Source organism: Chelonoidis abingdonii, chromosome 10 (genome assembly GCF_003597395.2).
Source record: "Chelonoidis abingdonii isolate Lonesome George chromosome 10, CheloAbing_2.0, whole genome shotgun sequence".
Taxonomy (NCBI): Eukaryota; Metazoa; Chordata; order Testudines; family Testudinidae; genus Chelonoidis; species Chelonoidis abingdonii.
Window position 1 is genome coordinate 81,736,680 of NC_133778.1, and position 18,398 is coordinate 81,755,077.

Sequence of the window (18,398 nt, forward strand, 5' to 3'; positions counted from 1 at the left end):
AAGAGAGTTTCCTCTTTGGGGTGCATTGTTATGGACCAAATGTCCCTCTTACTGACAGGACATTGCTAGCAGCTTCTTTAATGCTTTCAGTCTTTTGTCATTCCCTTTTTAAGGCCGGTCATATTCTCGTGTCTAAAATCCCTAAGAAATGTCCGTGTAGAAGGGTGGGACCGGGGCTCAACCCTCCCTGAGGGCGGAGGGGAGCCACACCGGCTCACCACACTCTGTCGGCCCGGGTCCTGCCCTTTGCTTCCGGGCTGAGCGACAATGCCCAGTCACTTGGGGGCTCCGGCCTTCTGCGGCAAGGCGGAGCAACCACACACTGTTAGCTGGGGGCTCAGACCCTCTGCTGCAGGGCTGAGCAACAATAAGCAATCTAGAAGCCCAGGCCCTGGGGCAGGGTGGGACAACTAGCAGTTCAGGTGTATAAAGCCCAGGGCCTGACTCAGGGCTCAGGCCCTTCAGGAGGGACTGAGCAAACAACCGGTCTGAATGGCCTCCTCAGGCCAGGGGGAGGGGGAGTCTGCCACTCCTGGAAGGGTGGCAGGGGGAACGCAAGCCTTCCCACTCCACTGCGTTCCAGCCCAGGGCTCTAGCAGCGGCAAGGATTCGCTGCAGTCAGTGAGGATCCTGGCTGCAACACACTGACATAGGCTCAGGTATGTCTACAGCCTGACGGGTCGGCTACCCCCGGGCAACTTCCAAGCTCCCCCTCACTGGGTACCTGCCATCCGCCAGCGCCGTCCGGTGGGTCCCAGAGCATGGGTTCCTCAGGATACCGGGCGGCAGTAACTCCCGGCCATTCCTCTGTGTACCGGGTGTGGGGTGGCTCAGGCGGCTCTTCTAGATGCCGGGCCTCAGGAAGCGCAGGCAGCTCCTCCGGGTACCGAGCACGGGGCAGGTCAGACCGGTGCTCCTCCGGGTACCAAGCATGGGGCAGGCTGGGCCCAGCGCTCCTCCGGGTACTGAGCACGGGGCAGGCTGGGTCCAGCGCTCCTCCGGGTACTGAGCACGGGGCAGGCTGGGGCCAGCACCCCTCCAGGTACCGAGCACGGGGCAGGTCGGGGCAGTGCTCCTCGGGGTACCAAGCACGGGGCAGGCTGGGCCCAGCGGGAGCTCGGGCACCAGCGTCTGTCCTCTCCCGCAGCCTCCTTCCAACTGAGCGCGGGGGCCGGGCTTTTATACTTCCTGTCCCGCCTCTTGATTTCCAGGGGGCAGGGACATGTGGGGATGGCTCCACCCACTGCCACGCCTGTTCTGGCTTGTCCCTCTCTGGCGCAGTGGGAAGTGAGGCCTCTTCACTACAGTCCTCTTTAAATAATGAGGATTTTTATGTTTACTGAATTTATCTCAGGAATTTATTCTCTATGGAGACCATGAGGGGCCTCCTTAGCTGTCCATACACATCTTTACACACTGTCCATTCATTTCAGGATGCAGTTTACAATGTACCTCCTTGGTTATTAGAACTCTCCATGTACTTGCTGTAGCTGATTCCACTTACCCCTCTCTTCTCCCCTTGCTGACCCTCCTCTCATCTGGTGTTGACCACTTCTTTGAGTGCTTGCTCATGTCAATTCCATTCTAAGAGTGTGCATGCCCACGTGCATGGTCACTGGAGAGTTTTGCCTTAGTGGTATCCATAGAGTCAGCTGTGGTGCCCCCTTAAGTGCCGTGCTCATGCATCCGTATGCCCTCTCAGTTCCTTTTTACCACTCATGAGAGTTGATCAGAGTGCCTTGTCTTGCATAGCAAGAGTATTAGCGGTTCTTAACAGCCCGTTGTTATTCCCTTTCTGTTTAGTTTGTAGGTACTTAGTTAGCATTTTAAGTACATTTTAGTTCTTAGTTTAGTGGTTAGAGTCCCAACTGGGACTTTGCCCTGGAGCGTTCCCCGGGCTTTAAGCCGTGTACCTCATGCAACAGGCCGATACCTATCAGTGACCCTCACAGCAGCTGTTTGAAGTGCTTGGGGGAATCTCATATAAAAGGAAAGTGCAGGATTTGCAAAAACGTTCTTCGCAGAACTCCAAAGGAGAGGGACATCCACTTGAGAGAGCTCCTGATAGATGCTGCGCCCGACGTCAGAGCCTTCCCAACTGGATTCCACTCCTAGCACCTTGGCATCGGTGTGGAGCACCCCACCAGCACCAGGATCCTCCCAGCACTGTTCCCCCTTCCCAGTGCCCAAGAAGCGTCCAAAGAAAAAGGACTCCCTGGCATCATCCAAGGAGGGGAAGAGGGCTCTGGACAAAGTACCTAGTTCAGACCATGTGCCTGCCCCGGGACTACAAGGAGTACTGTTAAGGTCGGACCCCCTAGCCCAGCCAAGGATCTAACTCCTGGGAGTGGTAGTGGATCCCGGCTTCTACAGGGACGTTCATCGTCCAAGACGGCCCAAGTGGCCAAAGACTTGGTGGGCCCACCAGTACTGGAAACACCATGCCATGCACCAGAAGTGACTAAGGCCCTGCAGCCCAAGGGCACGCCAATCATTGGACCTCCCCAAAGGGCAGGGGAGCCCTATTGGCCCCTGGATTGCAGGCGTTCGTCTATGTCCCCGTGGCTTAGGACACCGGTCCCACAACCCCAGTTGATGGCTAGACGGCCCAGGTCCCCAGCGCCGCGCTCTCCTACCACAAGGCACGGATCGCCAGAAGCAAGACACTGGTCCCCGCGGTCCCGGTACCAGCGAGCCTCCCGCCTAAGATCACCTTGGCACATATCTCTTATCACCCAAGTGGTCTCCTAGGCGTCGGTCCTCCCTGGTACCTGACCTCTTGCCATTGCGGCACCAATCTCTGCTGCCTCGGTACCACTCGAGGGACAGGCAGCAATCCCCACCCTCTGGACATCGGTCTCTGGTGAGAGTTAGTTGGCATACACAGGCCTCACAGCGCCACCGTGGTCACTGGAAGGGGACTGTTAAGAGTTGGAGCTGAGTTTCAGCCCATTGCCAAGTGGGGGTATGAATCCCGTCAGCCTGCGAGACCAGCATGGTGTTGGTGGCATGGCAGCAGGGACAGTGGCCTTCTCAATGTCTGTGTTGGAGCTGTTGGGGGGTACCGGTGAGGCCAGTTCCATACTCCCACTTCTCCCCTGTGGCTGTCTTGGACAAACCACTGGCACCGGGTTCGGAACATAGTGTGGAATCCACTATGGGGACAACTCAACAGGCACAAACACCCAAGGTGCCGTCTCCAGAAAGGGAGAGGGAACTCGCCCCTCCCCCAATGATGCCCTCGTCCTCTTAGTCACTGGACGAAGCAGTGGCTGGGCCCTCCTGGTCTGTTGGTAGTCCCCCTGACGACTTTAAGGAGCACCAGGCACTCCTTAAAAGGATGGATACCAACTTGAACCTCAACATTGAGGAGTTAGAGGAGCAATCAGAGGATTTGTTCAACGTCATATCGTCCTCCACCCCAGCCCACATTGCATTACTTGTCCACCCAGGGGTTTTAAAGATTGTTAAAACGCTGTGGGAGAGCCCATCTTTGATTCCACCTATGTCCAAAAGTGTGGAAAAGAAGTATTTTGTCCCTGCAAAGGGGTTTGAATGTCTGTATATGCACCCTCCAGTGGGGGTCACGGGTTGTGTCTGCAGTTAACGAGAGGGACAGGCAGGGACAGGTGAGTAGCAAACCAAAAAATAAAGGCACCAAATGACTAGACCTCTTCGGCAGAAAGATTTATTTTACGGCCAGCCTACAATTCCAGGTATCCAACCACCAAGCCCTGTTGAGCAGGTATAATTTTAATTTATCGGACTCCCTTATCAAGGACCTAGTCCTCGAGTTTGCCATGATTCTGCAGGAGGGCAAAGTGGTGGTGAAGGGAGCGCTCCAGGTGGCCTGGGATGCTACAGACTCGGCCGCCAGGGTGGTTGCTTTGGCGGCGGCCATGGGGTGCAGCTCTTGGCTACAGTCTTCGGGGTTATACCAAGCGATGCAGGCCATGATCCAAGACCTCTCGTTTGAGGGTGCAGGGCTCTTCTCTAAGCTCACTGACACGAGGCTGAATGGCCTCAAAGATTCCTGGGCCACCCTGTGGTCACTGGGCCTCCACACTCCACAGTTCCAGCCTCTTCCTCCACCTCCGTCCTGAGGGGTCTTCCCAGCAGGGATCCTACAGGTGAAAGGACAAAGACAAAGGGTTTAAGCGATGCCGCCCTTCATCCTTTTGCTCACTGGTTCAACCCGGCCCTTCGAAACACCCTGGGGGCCAGAGACAGGCGTTTCAAAGATGTAAATGGGGGCGGTGCCTCAATCATGTACCTGGATCCATCCTACTGTTCTTTCCTCAATTGCTTATTCCCCTTCCTGTGGGCATGGTTGTGAGTGACATCAGACTGTTGGCTGCTCAACACAAGCAAATGGGGCCTGAGACCTAATCTTGACCTGCGTCACCTTGACAAGCATCTCAAGAAGTTGAAGTTTCACATGGTCTCCCTTGCCTCCCTCATTCCCTCCCTGGATCTGGGAGACTGGTACGCCGCCCTCAATTTGAAGGACACATATGTCCATATTTCCATTTTCCCAGAACATAGAAGGTTCCTCCGTTTTGTGTTGGGCCAGTGCCATTTCTAATTCATGGAGCTGCCCTTTGGTCTCTTGTCAGCCTCGAGAAAGTTTACAAAGTACATGGTGCCAGTGGCCGCTTACTTGAGGTATTGAGGCATTCAAATTTACCCATACCTCGACTGGCTGATCAAGGGCTGGTCTTGGCATCAGAAGTGGTGGCACCTCCATCTGATTTGCTCCACATGTCCATTCCATTACCTGGACTCCTGCCCCTCTGGAGTTGCCAGCAAGAAAGAACTGAGAAGGTGTGGGGTCAACAGCACCTAATATACCGACGCATGAATGCGGCACTCAAGGAGGCGCCACAGCCATCCCTACAGATACCGCTAAGGCAAAAATCTCTGATGACTCTGCATGTGGGCATGCACACACCTAGAATGGAATGGACATCTGTAAGACTGTCCTAGGCAGGGCTGGCTTTAGGAAGTGTGGGACCCAATTTGAATACTTGGCGGTGGTTTGGGTCTTTGGCGGCACTTCGGTGGCGGGTCCTTCACTCGCACCAGGTCTTCTGCGGCACGGAAGGACTCGCTGCCAAAATGCCGCCGAAGACCCGGAACGAGTGAAAGACCTGCCGCCGAAGAGCCGGACCGCCGCTGGATGAGTAAAAATTAAAAAGTTAGGCGCTCTTCTTTAGGGTGCAGGGCCTGATTTGGGGGAATTGGCCTAAATCCGGCCCTGGTCGCAGGCTTGTTTCTGTTGAAAAATGGGAGAGCAGTTGGTTAGGTGAATTGTATAGGATTAGTTTTATACCCTCCTTCCTGTTAATTTAAATACTCTTAGCAGTGAATTTCCATCTTTAAAAAGAGGAGTGGTCTCCCTATATCAGAGGTGAAACCAGGCTTGGAATATCTGGAGCTTGGCCTGTGAATAAAATCATATGTTTCACTAATTGCTAGTATTCTAGATCTAAAGTCGTCTCCGCTACCTTGCCCTCAGAATAACTTAGAAGGGAAAAGTAGCAAAGAGTGTCAGCTGATTCCTGAGTAAACTAACACCTGCTCCCCTCTCTGCTCGCTGCAGAAGCCCTGTCTCTCTCTGAACCAGAGAACTATCGCTACCTGAACCAGTCCGGCTGTGTGAGTGATGAGAAGCTGAATGACATAGAGATGTTCAACAAGGTCATGGTGAGTTCTTCTCCTGGGTTCCATGTGGCACTTCCGCTGCGATCTTGTGGCAGTTTCTTTAGAGTAATTTCCCCATCCCTGATAGCCTCTGTGGTTAGACCATTTTTGGTTTGGATGGGGTTTGGCCCTCGAACAGGGGAAGCAATTAAAATATGAATGGAACAGGAATATTTTCACAGATTAAAAGAGATGAAGCCCAGACCTGAAAGTGGGAGACAGCCTGAGAACACCATGCAGGTGCTGCAATGCCTGAGAGAGTCAGAGTGGCCTTGTCTCCAGCACAAAGTTGCTCAAAGAGTCGGACATTGCGTGAAGTGATGCAACATCATGTGACCTGCATGCATTGCTCTGGCATTTCACTTGTGTTATCTAGCATGGCTCGTGCACTGCATTGTCTGGCCTGGTGAGAGGTTTGGTCAGGAGAAGGGATGCTTTCCCTTTAACACACAAAGTAAGGCAGAAGGTAAAGGTTATAAATGTAACTGAGCCAGGTAACCTGATTACAACACTGTTTAAAATGTGTGGTGTGGACACTTCATACATCTATCCCTGTAACTTGGACAGACCTGACTGTGTGTGTTTGGTGAAAACAAGGCAAAAGAAGTGTATTTAATATATTAAAATATAAGGGAAACAAACTTGAACTAGCAATGACATTGAACCATGGTGATTTTAGTGTAGGGGCAGAGGAGAAACCTGGTGGGAAGAATAGGTAAGTAGAAAGCTCTATAGCTGGGTTTAGTGTGTATGAGAGGGGGGGATTAGAAAAGATCTAAAAATACACTAATAAATGTACAACCGCTCCCCAAGAGATGAGCTATATGATCTCTAATAGGTCTCTTCCATCTGAGTGACTGTGATTCTGAGCCTCCTATTTTAAACAGTACAGCCCTGCTGATGTAAGTTATGTCTTCTCTTTGTGACTTTGAGTAGACTGCTCTGAAAGTGATGGAGTTTAGCACCGAAGAGATACGTGACATCTTCAAACTTCTCTCTGGCGCTCTTCAGCTGGGAAACATGGAGTTCATGACGGCTGGAGGAGCCCAGGTTACAACCAAAGCAGGTAAATATGATCCTGTGAACTATGCTGTCTGCTGTCCAAGCCCAGATAGTCCCCCATCCCTCTCTCCCCTTGATACCCTAGGTTGCTGGCACACATCACCAAAGCCCCAATAGCTTAACTCAGTCAACGCACATTGCCCAAGTTCCTCTAATTGAGATCTTGACCCAGGTTGCTGGGCTCCAAGCCTGATACATCAACCTGATTAGGTCATGGCCCTGAGGCCCCTTTCAACCCCCCTCCCATCACCCTGGGGCTGAGTGGATAGACACATGGTTATTTATAATCTGTGTGTAAATAAAAATATGGAGATATTTAAACAGAAACATGCAGAGGTTTAAACAAATTGTCCACTACAGATTTTCATGCACCTTCCTCCAAAGTATCTGGTACTGATCACCACTGGAGCCAGGATACCCAACCAGAGGTATCTAGTCTGAGCTAGATTGGCAGAGCCTCCGTTCTTAAAGAGGCAGAAGTTTAAAAAATGAGCAAACGTTTAAAAAAAATTTACAAAATTACACATAGAATAACTTTTAAATTTGTTTTAATTTGTCACTCTCATCCTCCCTCCCCTTTTAGTCTTTGGTTTTTGTGACACTCACACAGACATTCATTTGCATCCTGACAAACTAGTTTGTAAGCTCTTCTAGACAGAGGGCAGGTCTTGTGTGTGTTTGTGTAGTGTGTTGCTCAATGATCCCGGCACAATGATCCTGATTAGGGGTCTCTGATCACTACTGGAACATAAATAATAATATTACACAGTAGCGTAGTCAGTAATTCATCCGAAGGCTGCTTCTGTCATAGTATTCTTTCCCAAATCTGAACCTTAGAGTCCAGAAAATGAGATACTAGCATGAATCCTCTAAGCTTAATTACCAGCTTAGATCCTGTAGTGCTGCCACCAACCAGAAATTCCAGTGTCTGGTACACTCTGTCCCCCAAAAACCTTCCTTGGGGACCCCAAGACTCAGATTCCTTGAGTCTCACAACAAAGGGGAATAAACCATTTCCCTCCCTAGGTTACCCTGGAAGATACTGTAATTCAAACCCCTTGAATCTAACACACAGAGGAATTCCCCCTTCTCCCCCACCAATTCCCTGGTGAGTACAGACTCAATCCCCTTGAGCCTTAACTAGAAAAAAAATCAAACAGGTCTTAAAAAGCAAACTTTTAATAAAAAGAAAGAAAAAACATAAAAATTGTCTCTGTAATCAAGATGAAATATTACAGGGTCTATTAGCTTATAAAAAATGGATAAACAGCCTTATCCAGGAAAAATACAATTTAAAATATTTCCAGCAAACTACACATTTGCACATAAAGAAAAAACAAATGAAAAGACTGTAACTGCCTTTTTACTTACTCACTATTCTGAATAGATAAGAGACTGTAGCAGGGAGATTGGCAGAAACCTGGTTGCACCTCTAGTCCTGTCCAGGACCCAGAGAGAACAAAGCCAAACCCAAAAACCACAAACAAAGGCTTCCCTCCCTTGAGATTTGAAAGTATCTTGTTTCCTGATTGGTCCTCTGGTCAGGTGTTGTTTGTTAACCCTTTCCAGGTGAAAGAGACATTAACCCTTAGCTATCTGTTTATGACAGCTTGTAATTCATGCCTTTCAAAATTATCCTGTGAAATGTTAAATGAACTTGATACTCTTCTTTGACAAAATTACAAGAATGATTAATGAAGGTAAGTGTGCTAATATAATACACTTGGACTTGGGTAAGGTGTTAGACTTAGGCCTAAAGGAATTCAAAAAAGAATCTAGGCACCTGAATCCCAGTTTTAGGCCTTGCTGCAATTCACAAAACTGCTTGACTGCCGCCAAATCGTGTAGGCACCTAAGCCCTCTTGGTGCCCCAGTTTTTGCAATAAAAATTCCCTTGGTGCCTGTGTTTCTGCCTCTGGACCTGTGCCCTGCTGCCTCCCTCTGGGCATCCAGATGCCTGTCTCCTGCCAAAGCCCCAGTGCAATTCATGACCTGTGGGAGGAGTGTCTGTTTCTTCTGTGGGGCCTGATCCATTAGGTATGCTCAGAGGCTGTCTGGCTCTATACAGAATGCCTGGGGTGGATTTATCCTATCAGACTTAACATGACATCCCTTTTTGATGAGCTTACAAGTTTGGTTGAAAAGATAATATTGATCTTGGTACACTTACACTTCTCTAAGGCATTTGACTTGGTACTGCACAACATTTTGATTAAAAAACTAGAACTGTATAAAACTAACATGGCACAAGTTAAATGGGTTAAAAACTGGCTGATAGGTCTCAAAATGTAATTGTAAATGGGGAATTGTTATTGAATGGGTATGCTTCTAGTGGGGTCCCATGGGGATCGGTTCTTGGCCCTGTGCTATTTAACATTTTTATCAATGACCTGGAAAAAGACATAAAATCATCACTGATAAAGTTTGCAGATGACCTGAAAATTGGGAGAAGTGGTAAATAGTGAAGTGTGATCTGGATCGCTTGATAAATGCTGCAAGCAAACAATATATGTTTTAATATGGGTAAATGTTAATCTGTTCATCTAGAAACAAAGAATGTAGGCCATACTTCCGGAATGCGGGGGTGAGGGATTCATCCTGGGAAGTGGTGACTCTGAAAAATATTTGGAGGTGGGGGTGGATAATCAGCTGAACAGTGTGGCCAAAAGAGCTAATGCGATCCTGGGATGCATAAATAGGGGAATCTTGAGTAGGAGAAGAGAGGTTACTTTTCCTCTGTATTTGGCACTAGGGCAACAGCTGCTGGAATCCTGTATCCAGTTCTGGTGCCCACAATTCATTTATGTAGTGTGACAAAGTTCCTCCTCTACCTTGGTGGGTCCTGCACTTATTGGCAGATTTGCTCACCTCAGTGATCTTCCCCACAGTCTGGATCAACTCCTCCTGTGTCTGATCAGAAGTTGGGAGGTTTGTAACAGCTGCATGACAGCTACAACTCCCCGGGTTACTTCCCCATGGCCTCCTCCAAACACCTTCTTTATCCTCACCACAGGACCTTCCTCCTGGTGTCTGATAATGCTTGTACTCCTTAGTCCTCCAGCAGCACACCCTCTCACTCTCAGCTCCTTGTGCCTCTTGCTCCCAGCTCCTCGCACGCACGTCCTCTCCTCTAGCTCCTCCCCCGCTCTGACTGGAGTGAGCTCCTTTTTAAACCCAGGTGCCCTGATTAGCCTGCCTTGATTGGCTGCAGGTGATCTAATCAGCCTTTCTGCCTTAATTGGTTCTAGCAGGTTCCTGAGTACTCTAGTGCAGCCCCTGCTCTGGTCACTCAGGGAACAGAAAACTACTCATCCAGTGACCAGTATATTTGCCCTCTACCAGACTTCTGTACCCCTCTGGTCTGGCTCTACCACATATCCCTCCCCCCGCTCAACAACAAGGGGTTGGGCAGCTTGGGAAGCCAGACAGTGCACATGTGACAAGTCATCGGCATTGCCGTGACGGCTCCCTGCTCTGTGTTGCACACGGAACTGGAAAGGTTGGAGGGGTAAGAAACACCTGGTCACCCTTGCATTCTTCTTCTTGTTCCTCTGCACCCATTGAAGAGGAACATGGTCGGTCATGAGGAAAATGTGTGCCCGAGCAAGTAGTAACGCAGTGCTTTCATGGCCCATTTTACGGCGAGGCACTGTCTCCACCACTGCATATTTTTGTTCCCTCAGAAGGAGTTTCCTACTAAGGTAGAGAACTGTGTGTTCCTCCTCCCCGACCATCTGTGATAGAACGGCCCCCAAGCCTGCTTCTGATGTGTCCGTCTGCAGGATAAATTCCTTGGTGAAATCAGGGGCTATCAGTACGGGGTTACTGCAGAGGGCAGTCCGTAGGTCTGTGAATGCTTCCTCTGCTGCGTCAGACCATCTCACCAGATCAGGTCCACGGGCTTTCACTAGATCTGTCAGGGGGCTAGCCCGTGTGGCAAAGTGGAGGATAAATCGTCGGTAATACCCCACTACACCCAGGAATGCCCGGACTTGTTTCTTGCGACGCAGTCGCGGCCAATTTTGGATGGCCTCCAACTTGTTCACTTGGGGTTTTACCAGACCTTTTCCCACAATATAGCCAAGATATTTGGCCTCTGTAAACCCTACAGCGCACTTGGTAGGGTTTTCTGTAAGGCCAGCTCGCCTGAAAGTATCAAGAACTGCCTCCACCTTTTCTAGGTGGGTTTCCCAGTCTGGGGTATGAATGACCACATCATCCAAGTAGGCAGTAGCATAACTGTTATGCGAGAGTAATAGCTTGTCCATGAGGCGCTGGAAAGTAGCTGGGGCCCCATGTAGTCCAAAAGAGAGGACAGTATATTGAAAAGACCCTCTGGTATAGAAAATGCAGTCTTTTCCTTTGCGTCTTCCGCAAGAGGAATCTGCCAGTACCCCTTTGTCAAGTCTAGAGTAGTCAAATATCGGGCATTACCCAGACGGTCCACTAGCTCATCTATGCGAGGTATGGGGTATGCGTCAAACTGGGATACTTCGTTTAGTCACTGGAAGTCGTTGCAAAACCTTGTGGTGCCATCAGGTTTGGGGACCAGTACGATTGGGCTGGACCACTGACTGTGGGATTCTTCGATGATTCCCAACTCCAGCATTTTTTTACTTTTGCTTTTATTTCCTCCCTTTCACCACTGGCACTCGATAAGGCCTCATTGTTATTCTGGCCCCAGAGTTTGTGATGATGTGGTGATATGTCTCGGTTGTTCGACCCGGTTTTGTTGAGAACACATCTTGGTTCTGGAAGATCATCTCAGACACCTCATTCTTCTGGTCTGGTGTTAAATCGGGAGACACTCTCACCTGTTTGGAAGGCTTGTTTTCCTGGGTTAGGTCTTTTTGGACAGTTATGCATGCCTCTTGTGCATGCCAGGGTTTCAGAAGGTTGATGTGATAAATCTGTTCTTGTTTTTGGCATCCTGGCTGCCGCACATTGTAGGTTACTTCCCCCACGGATTCAACCACCTCATAGGGCCCCTGCCATTGGGCCAGAAGCTTGCTTTCTGCCGTGGGTACCAACACCATCACCTGATCCCCTGGTTGGAACTGTCAGACTTTTGCCTGGCGATTGTAATGGGTTCTCTGGGCCTCCTGTGCCTTTTCCAAATGTTCCCGTACAATAGGGGTGACTCGGGCTATCCGGTCTCGCATCTGTATTACATGTTCTATTATATTTCTCCCCTCATTGGGTTCCTCTTCACAGATTGCTTTGGCAATATCTAGTATGCCACGGGGGTGACGCCCGTATAATAACTCGAAGGGGAAAAACCCATTTGAGGCCCGAGGTACCTCCCAGATAACGAACATAAGATAGGGTAGTAGGGTGTCCCAATCCTTCCCATCCCGACTTACCACCTTCCGTATCATAGCCTTGAGGGATCGGTTAAACCTTTCTACCAACCAATCAGTCTGCGGATGGTAGACTGATTTTCTCAGGGTATGTATATGGAGCAGCGTTGGAGTGAGGCGGTGTGGCTCCCCTCCAGCCCAGAGGAGGAAGAGCCCAGCTGGAGGTCAGAGTGGGCAGGGCTAAAGAGCTCTGAGCCCGTCCCTCAAAGGGTCAGGCACTGACCCGGAACTATAAAGGCCGGCCCTCAGAGCTCAGTCAGGCCCCAGCAGCCAGAGTGAGCAGACATCCCTCAGGGAGCTCGAGACTGGGAACCTCTTGCGACCCAGGGCAGCCACCCAGACTGGCCTGAACTCCCCCACGCCCACTACCTGGAGGAGTGGCTGGAGCTCCCCTGCACCCGCTACCTGGAGGAGCTGCCAGAAGTGGGGAGTCTGGACCCTTGACCCCTGTGAGAAGGGGCCGGAGGGGAAGATCTTCCCTAAAGAACCATGGAGATGGAGCACTTGTTTCAGCAGCTGGCGGAGAACCAGGACTGGCAGCAGACTGCCCAGCTACAGCAGCAGCAGGCAGCTGCCCAGCTCCAACAGCAGCAACAGCGGGATGCCACCCAACTCCGGCAGCAGCAGCAGCAGCGTGCCGCCCAGCTCAAGCAGCAGCAGCAGCTTATTCAGCAGCTCGGAGTCCAGCTGCAGCAGCTGGTGACCGCATTACCGCACCCCGTAGAACCGTCAGCAGGGGATGGTGCTGGGGCACCACGCTCTGCCGCCCCACTGTGACTAACAAAGATGGGCCCTGACAATGACCCCGAGACATTCCTGGTAATGTTTGAACGGGTGGCCCTCGTCGCTGGGTGGCCCCAGGACCAATGGGCCACCCTTCTGGCCCCGTACCTGACCGGGACTGCCCAGATGGCATACCGGGGCTGGCAACGGAAGAAGCCAGGGATTATGGCTGAGTAAAGGCCGCGATCTTGGATTCTCTGGATGTCAGTCCCGAGACTTTTCGGCAGTGGTTCCGGAGCCAGACATATCCCTCGGGAGCCCGACCTCGGCTGGTGGCCCAAGCCCTGAAGGAGGCATTTCGGCAATGGCTACAGCCAGAAACGAGGACGGTAGAGGAGGTCACCGAACAAGTCGTCCTGGAACAGTTTGTGCACACTCGACTGGCCCGGGGACAGGCCTGGGTGCTCCGCCACCGGGTGGCAACGTTGGCCGCGACCGTCTCGCTAATGGAGGACTTTCTTGTGGCCGAAACGTCCGTGGGGCCCGCCTTCTGGCCTCCAAATCTCAGACCCGAACGCCCTAACTCTGACAGAAAGGGAGACGCACCGACCGGACCGCGAAATCCTGGCTGCGGGCAGGACGCCTGCCCGGGGCCTCGGTCCCAGCGCCCTGATCCTGCCCCTCGGTCCTAAATGGCACCTTCCAGGCCAGGGCCCATGAGGGCCCATCGGAGTCCCCTCAGAAGTCCCAGGAGAACCCCCTCCAGGGGCGGCCGCCCTGAGCTCAGACCCTGTTTCCGTTGTGGGCAGACTGGACTTGATTGACTCTGGCTGCAGCCAGATGTTAATCCGCCAGGCCTTGGGACCCCCGGCAGACCCCCACCTGGGAACGATACACCTGCAATGCATCCATGGGGATGTCCGGCCCTACCCTAGTGCTTGCGTCCCATTGACGGTAGCTGGCGTCACCCGACAACTTGTGGTCGGCTTAGCCCCTTGGCTGGCATACCCGGTGATCCTGGGGTGGGACTGGGCCGCCTTTGAGGAATTCCTCCAGTCAATGCCGGCACTGGAGGGAGAGTGCCAGGAGGCCCTGCCGGGCGAAGTGGATGGGACCCCAGGGACCGAAGCAGAAAACGAGGAAACCGTGGTCAAACCCCTCCTTCATGGAGATTTTTGTCAGGACCAGAGGGCTGATCCTACCCTTAGCCGGACCTATGAATAGCTCATGGCAGTCGATGGGACCATCATCGACTCCCAGCGCACAACCCAGTGGCCCCACTTCAAACTGTGCTGGGACCGTCTCTACCAGATTGACCGTGATGCCCACACGCAGGAACCCCAAACGCAGCTGCTGGTGCCGCGGTGCCACCGGCAGGCTGTGATGAAGCTGGCCCACTACATCCCTGCGACCGAGCATCTGGGCCATGAGAAGACCCTCGCTCGGATCTTGATGCGGGTTTTTTGGCCCGGTATTTACCAGGAGGTGAAGAACTATTGTAACTCCTGCCCGGAGTGCCAGTTAGCTGCCCTGCCACGAGTGCCCAAGGCGCCCCCAGTCCCCATGCCTATAATAGAGATGCCGTTCGAATGGGTGGCCATGGACCTGGTAGGCCCGCTCCCAAAAAGTGCTTCAAGTTTCCAGTATGTCCCGGTCATCGTGGATTATGCCACCTGTTTCCCCGAGGCCATTCCATTGTGGTGTACCACTGCCCGGACCATCGCGGGGGAACTGGTGAAGGTCTTTGCTCGAGTGGGTTTGCCCCGGGAGATCCTAACAGATCAAGGCACCAATTTTACCTCCTGGTTGCTACAGCAGGTCTGTCAGCTCCTGGCAGTTAAACAGCTATGCACCTCCGTGTACCACCCGCAGAAGGACGGGCTGGTGGAATGATTCAATTGGACCCTCAAGGAGATGCTGCGGAAGTTCCCCCCGGAGGAGCTATGCCGATGGGACCAGTTGTTCCCACCCCTGCTGTTAGCCGTCCTGGAGGTCCCTCAGTCATCGACCAAGTTTTCCCCATTTAAACTATTATTCGGGCACTGTCCATGGAGCCTGTTGGACTTAATGTGGGAGACCTGGGAACAGTTCCCCTCCCCAACCCAGGGACTTCTGAAGTATGTCCTCCAGCTGCAGGAGTATTTTGCTCAGGCTGGGGTCCTGGCGCATGGAAACTTAAAGACTGCACAGGACCAACAGGGGCGGACCTACAACCAGGAGGCGCAGGTGCGTGACTTTGAACCCGGGGATCGGGTCCTGCTCCTCCTGCCCTCAAGCAAGTCGAAGTTACTGGCCCGCTGGCAGGGACCCTATGAGGTAGCTCGGAGGGTCGGGCCCGTCACGTACGAAATTCACCAATTGGACAAACGCAAAAAGACCCAGCGATACCATGTGAATTTATTGAAGCCCTGGCGCGACCGAAAGGGCCTGCTAATCAATCCTTACCCGCCCGAGCTGGAACTGGGTCCCCATGCGCCCCAGACAGAGGATCTCATTGCACCTCTGCTCGGCGACACCTTTACGGAAGAGCAGCGCAAGCAGGCCAACTGTCTCCTGCAGACTTTCTGGGGAATCTTCACAGCTCTACCAGGGTACACGACCCTGGCCTATTATTCGATCCAGACCGAGCCAGGGAAGATTATCCAGGAAACGACCAGGCCACTGCCATACCGGATGCGCCAAGAGGTCGAGGAAGAGGCACAGGCCATGCTGGCCTTAGGATTCATTGAGCCGTCCCAGAGTGAATGGCACAGCCCAGTGGTCTTGCTACCCAAGCCCGATGCCACCCGCCGGTTTTGTATAGACTTCCGGAGGGTGAATGCCATCTCCAGGTTTGATGCCTACCCAATGCCCCGTGTGGACGAGCTGCTGGGCCGTCTAGGGGAAGCCCGGTTCATTACCACCCTTGACCTCAGTAAAGGATACTGGCAGATCCCGCTCGACGATACCTCGAAGGAAAAGATGGTGTTTGCCACTCCAACGGGACTCTACCAGTTCACGTGGATGCCTTTTGGCCTCCACAGGGCCCCAGCAACCTTCCAGCGGCTAATGGACCACCTAATACGGCCCTACGGGGACTATGCGGCCGTGTATTTGGACAATGTCGTAGTCTATAGCCGCTCTGGGAAGACCACTTGGACCGGTAGCCATGGTCCTGAGGTCCCTGTGACAGGTGGGGCTGACGGCCAACCCAAAAAAATGCCGCATCGCATGGCAGGAGACCACATATCTCGGCTGTGCTATTGGAGGAGGATGAGTGAAACCCCTTGTTGGGAAAGTGCAAGCCCTGGCGGCCTGCCCAACGCCAACTACGAAACGTCATGTTCCTGGGCCTTGTCGGGTACTATAGGTGGGTCATCCCCCAATTTGCCTCCATCGCAGCGCCTCTTACCGGACTATTGATGAAAAACCGCCCCCAGCAGGTACAGTGGTCCCCGGAATGTGAAGAGGCCTTCTGGACGCTCCAGACGTGTCTCTGTCAAGAGCTGTTCTTATATAGTCCCGACTTCAACCGGAGGTTCATCCTCCAGACGGACGCCTCAGAGGTAGGATTGGGGGTTGTCCTGTCCCAGCAGGTTGATGAAAGGGACCACCCGGTTCTATACCTCAGCCGAAAGTTATTTCCCTGGGAGAAGAACTACGCCATGGTGGAGAAAGACGCCCTGGCCATAAAGTGGGCCTATGACACCCTCTGCTTCTACCTCCTTGGGGCTGCGTTCACACTGGTCATGGACCATGCCCCCCTCTGATGGTTGATGAAAATTAAATACAATAATGACCGTCTACTGTGCTGGTATCTGGCTTTACAACCGTATGCATTTACCGTCCAGCATAAAGCGGGTAAGGAACATGCAAACGCAGACTTCATGTCCCGCCTGGGGGGAATGGAAGCGCCTGGCCCTGACGAGCAGGAGCCAGACTTGAAGAGGGGTGTGTGTAGTGAGGCGGTGTGGCTCCCCTCCAGCCCAGAGAAGGAAGAGCCCAGCCGGAGGCCAGAGTAGGCGGGGCTAAAGAGCTCTGAGCCCGCCCATCAAAGGGTCAGGCGCTGACCCGGAACTATAAAGGCTGGCCCTCAGAGCTCAGTCAGGCCCCAGCAGCCGGAGCAAGCAGACGTCCCTCAGGGAGCTCGAGACTGGGAACCTCCTGCGACCCAGGGCAGTCACCCAGACTGGCCTGAGCTCCCCCGTGCCCGCTACCCGGAGGAGCTACCGGAGCGCCCCTGCGCCCGCTACCCGGACGAGCTGCCGGAGCTCCCCTGCACCTGCTACCCAGAGGAGCTGCCAGAGCTACCCTGGGCCGACTATGCGGAGGAGTTGCCACATCTACCACCCAGCCCCGACCGCCACGAGCCCATGCTCCTGGACCCTGCAGAGGCTGATGTCAGGACCCTGGTAGGCCCCGATGGGGAGTACGGAAGTAGCCCAGGGGCAGCCGACCCCAGTCTGGCTGCAGCCTTACTGGAGCCTATGTCAGTGTGTTGCGGCCAGGATCCCCACTGACTGAGCAGCGGATCGTTAGCCACTGCTAGGGCCCCAGGCTGAGTTGCAGTGGAGTGGGAGGGCCTGCGTCCCCCCCTGCCACTCATCCCAGGTGGCAAACTACCCCTCTCCCTGGCCTGAGGAGGTGGAAGCTGGTTATTGTTGCTCAGCCCTGCCCAAAGGCCTGAGCTCCCTGACTCAGTGTTTGCTGCCCCGCCCTGACCTAGGGCCAGGGCCTTAACTGTTATTGTTGCTCAGCCCTGTCCAAGGGCCTGAGCTCCCTGACTCAGTGTTTGCTGCCCTGCCCTGACCTAGGGCCAGGCTCATAGTGGTTATTACGGCTCAGCTGTGCCGAAGGACCTGAGCCTTTTGCCCCCACAGGGCAGGCGATTGCCACGAGGACTGCTGGGCTATTTCCCAGACCCACCGGTGTGTAGTGAGCCGGTGTGGCTCCCCTCCTCCCCCTGGAGAGGGTCGAGCCCTGGCTACACTTGTGTACAAGCGTACAGAGGTCCTTCATTAGCTTTGACATAAATGGAGTTCCTTGGTCTGTTAATATCTCCGTTGGTAGCCCCACTTGGGCAAAGATCCCCACCAGCTCTTTGACTATCGTTTTAGAAGCTGTGTTCCGCAGGGGGACGGCTTCTGGGTAGCGAGTAGCATAGTCCAAAATAACAAGTATATATTGGTGGCCCCGAGCTGTCTTCTCCAGGGGTCCCACTAGGTCCATGGCTATTCGCTCAAAGGGGACTTCTATGATGGGAAGGGGTACTAAGGGTGCCCTCAGGTGGGGACAGGGACTGTGCAGCTGACACTCCGGGCAGGACGCACAGTACCTCCGCACTTCTTCATGTACTCTGGGCCAGAAGAACCATTGTAGGACTCGTGCCAGGATCTTCTTTACCCCCAAATACCCCCCAAAAAGATGACTATAAGCAAGACTTAATAGAGTGTTCTGGTGTTTTTGAGGTACTAGGATCTGCTGTACCTTTTGCCCCTGTACTGGTGCAACCCGGTATAAGAGATTCTTCTTCATTATGAAGTAGGGTCCTGGTCCCTGGGTTTTCCCTTC

The 18,398-nt window shown here is 52.9% G+C and overlaps 1 protein-coding gene across 2 annotated transcripts in view; it reads left to right on the top strand.

Moving 5' to 3' along the window:
* LOC116821324 (unconventional myosin-X-like) overlaps positions 1-18,398 on the top strand; it is a 290,101-nt gene that overhangs the window by 111,420 nt on the left and 160,283 nt on the right. The window contains exons 9-10 of one of the 2 annotated variants that reach the window (XM_032774422.1): positions 5,603-5,706; positions 6,640-6,769. In XM_032774422.1, coding sequence (XP_032630313.1) covers positions 5,603-5,706; positions 6,640-6,769 — 234 coding nt within the window. Of the gene's footprint in view, positions 1-5,602; positions 5,707-6,639; positions 6,770-18,398 lie in introns of those variants that run through there. The other variant, XM_075070332.1, reaches the window with a different exon arrangement.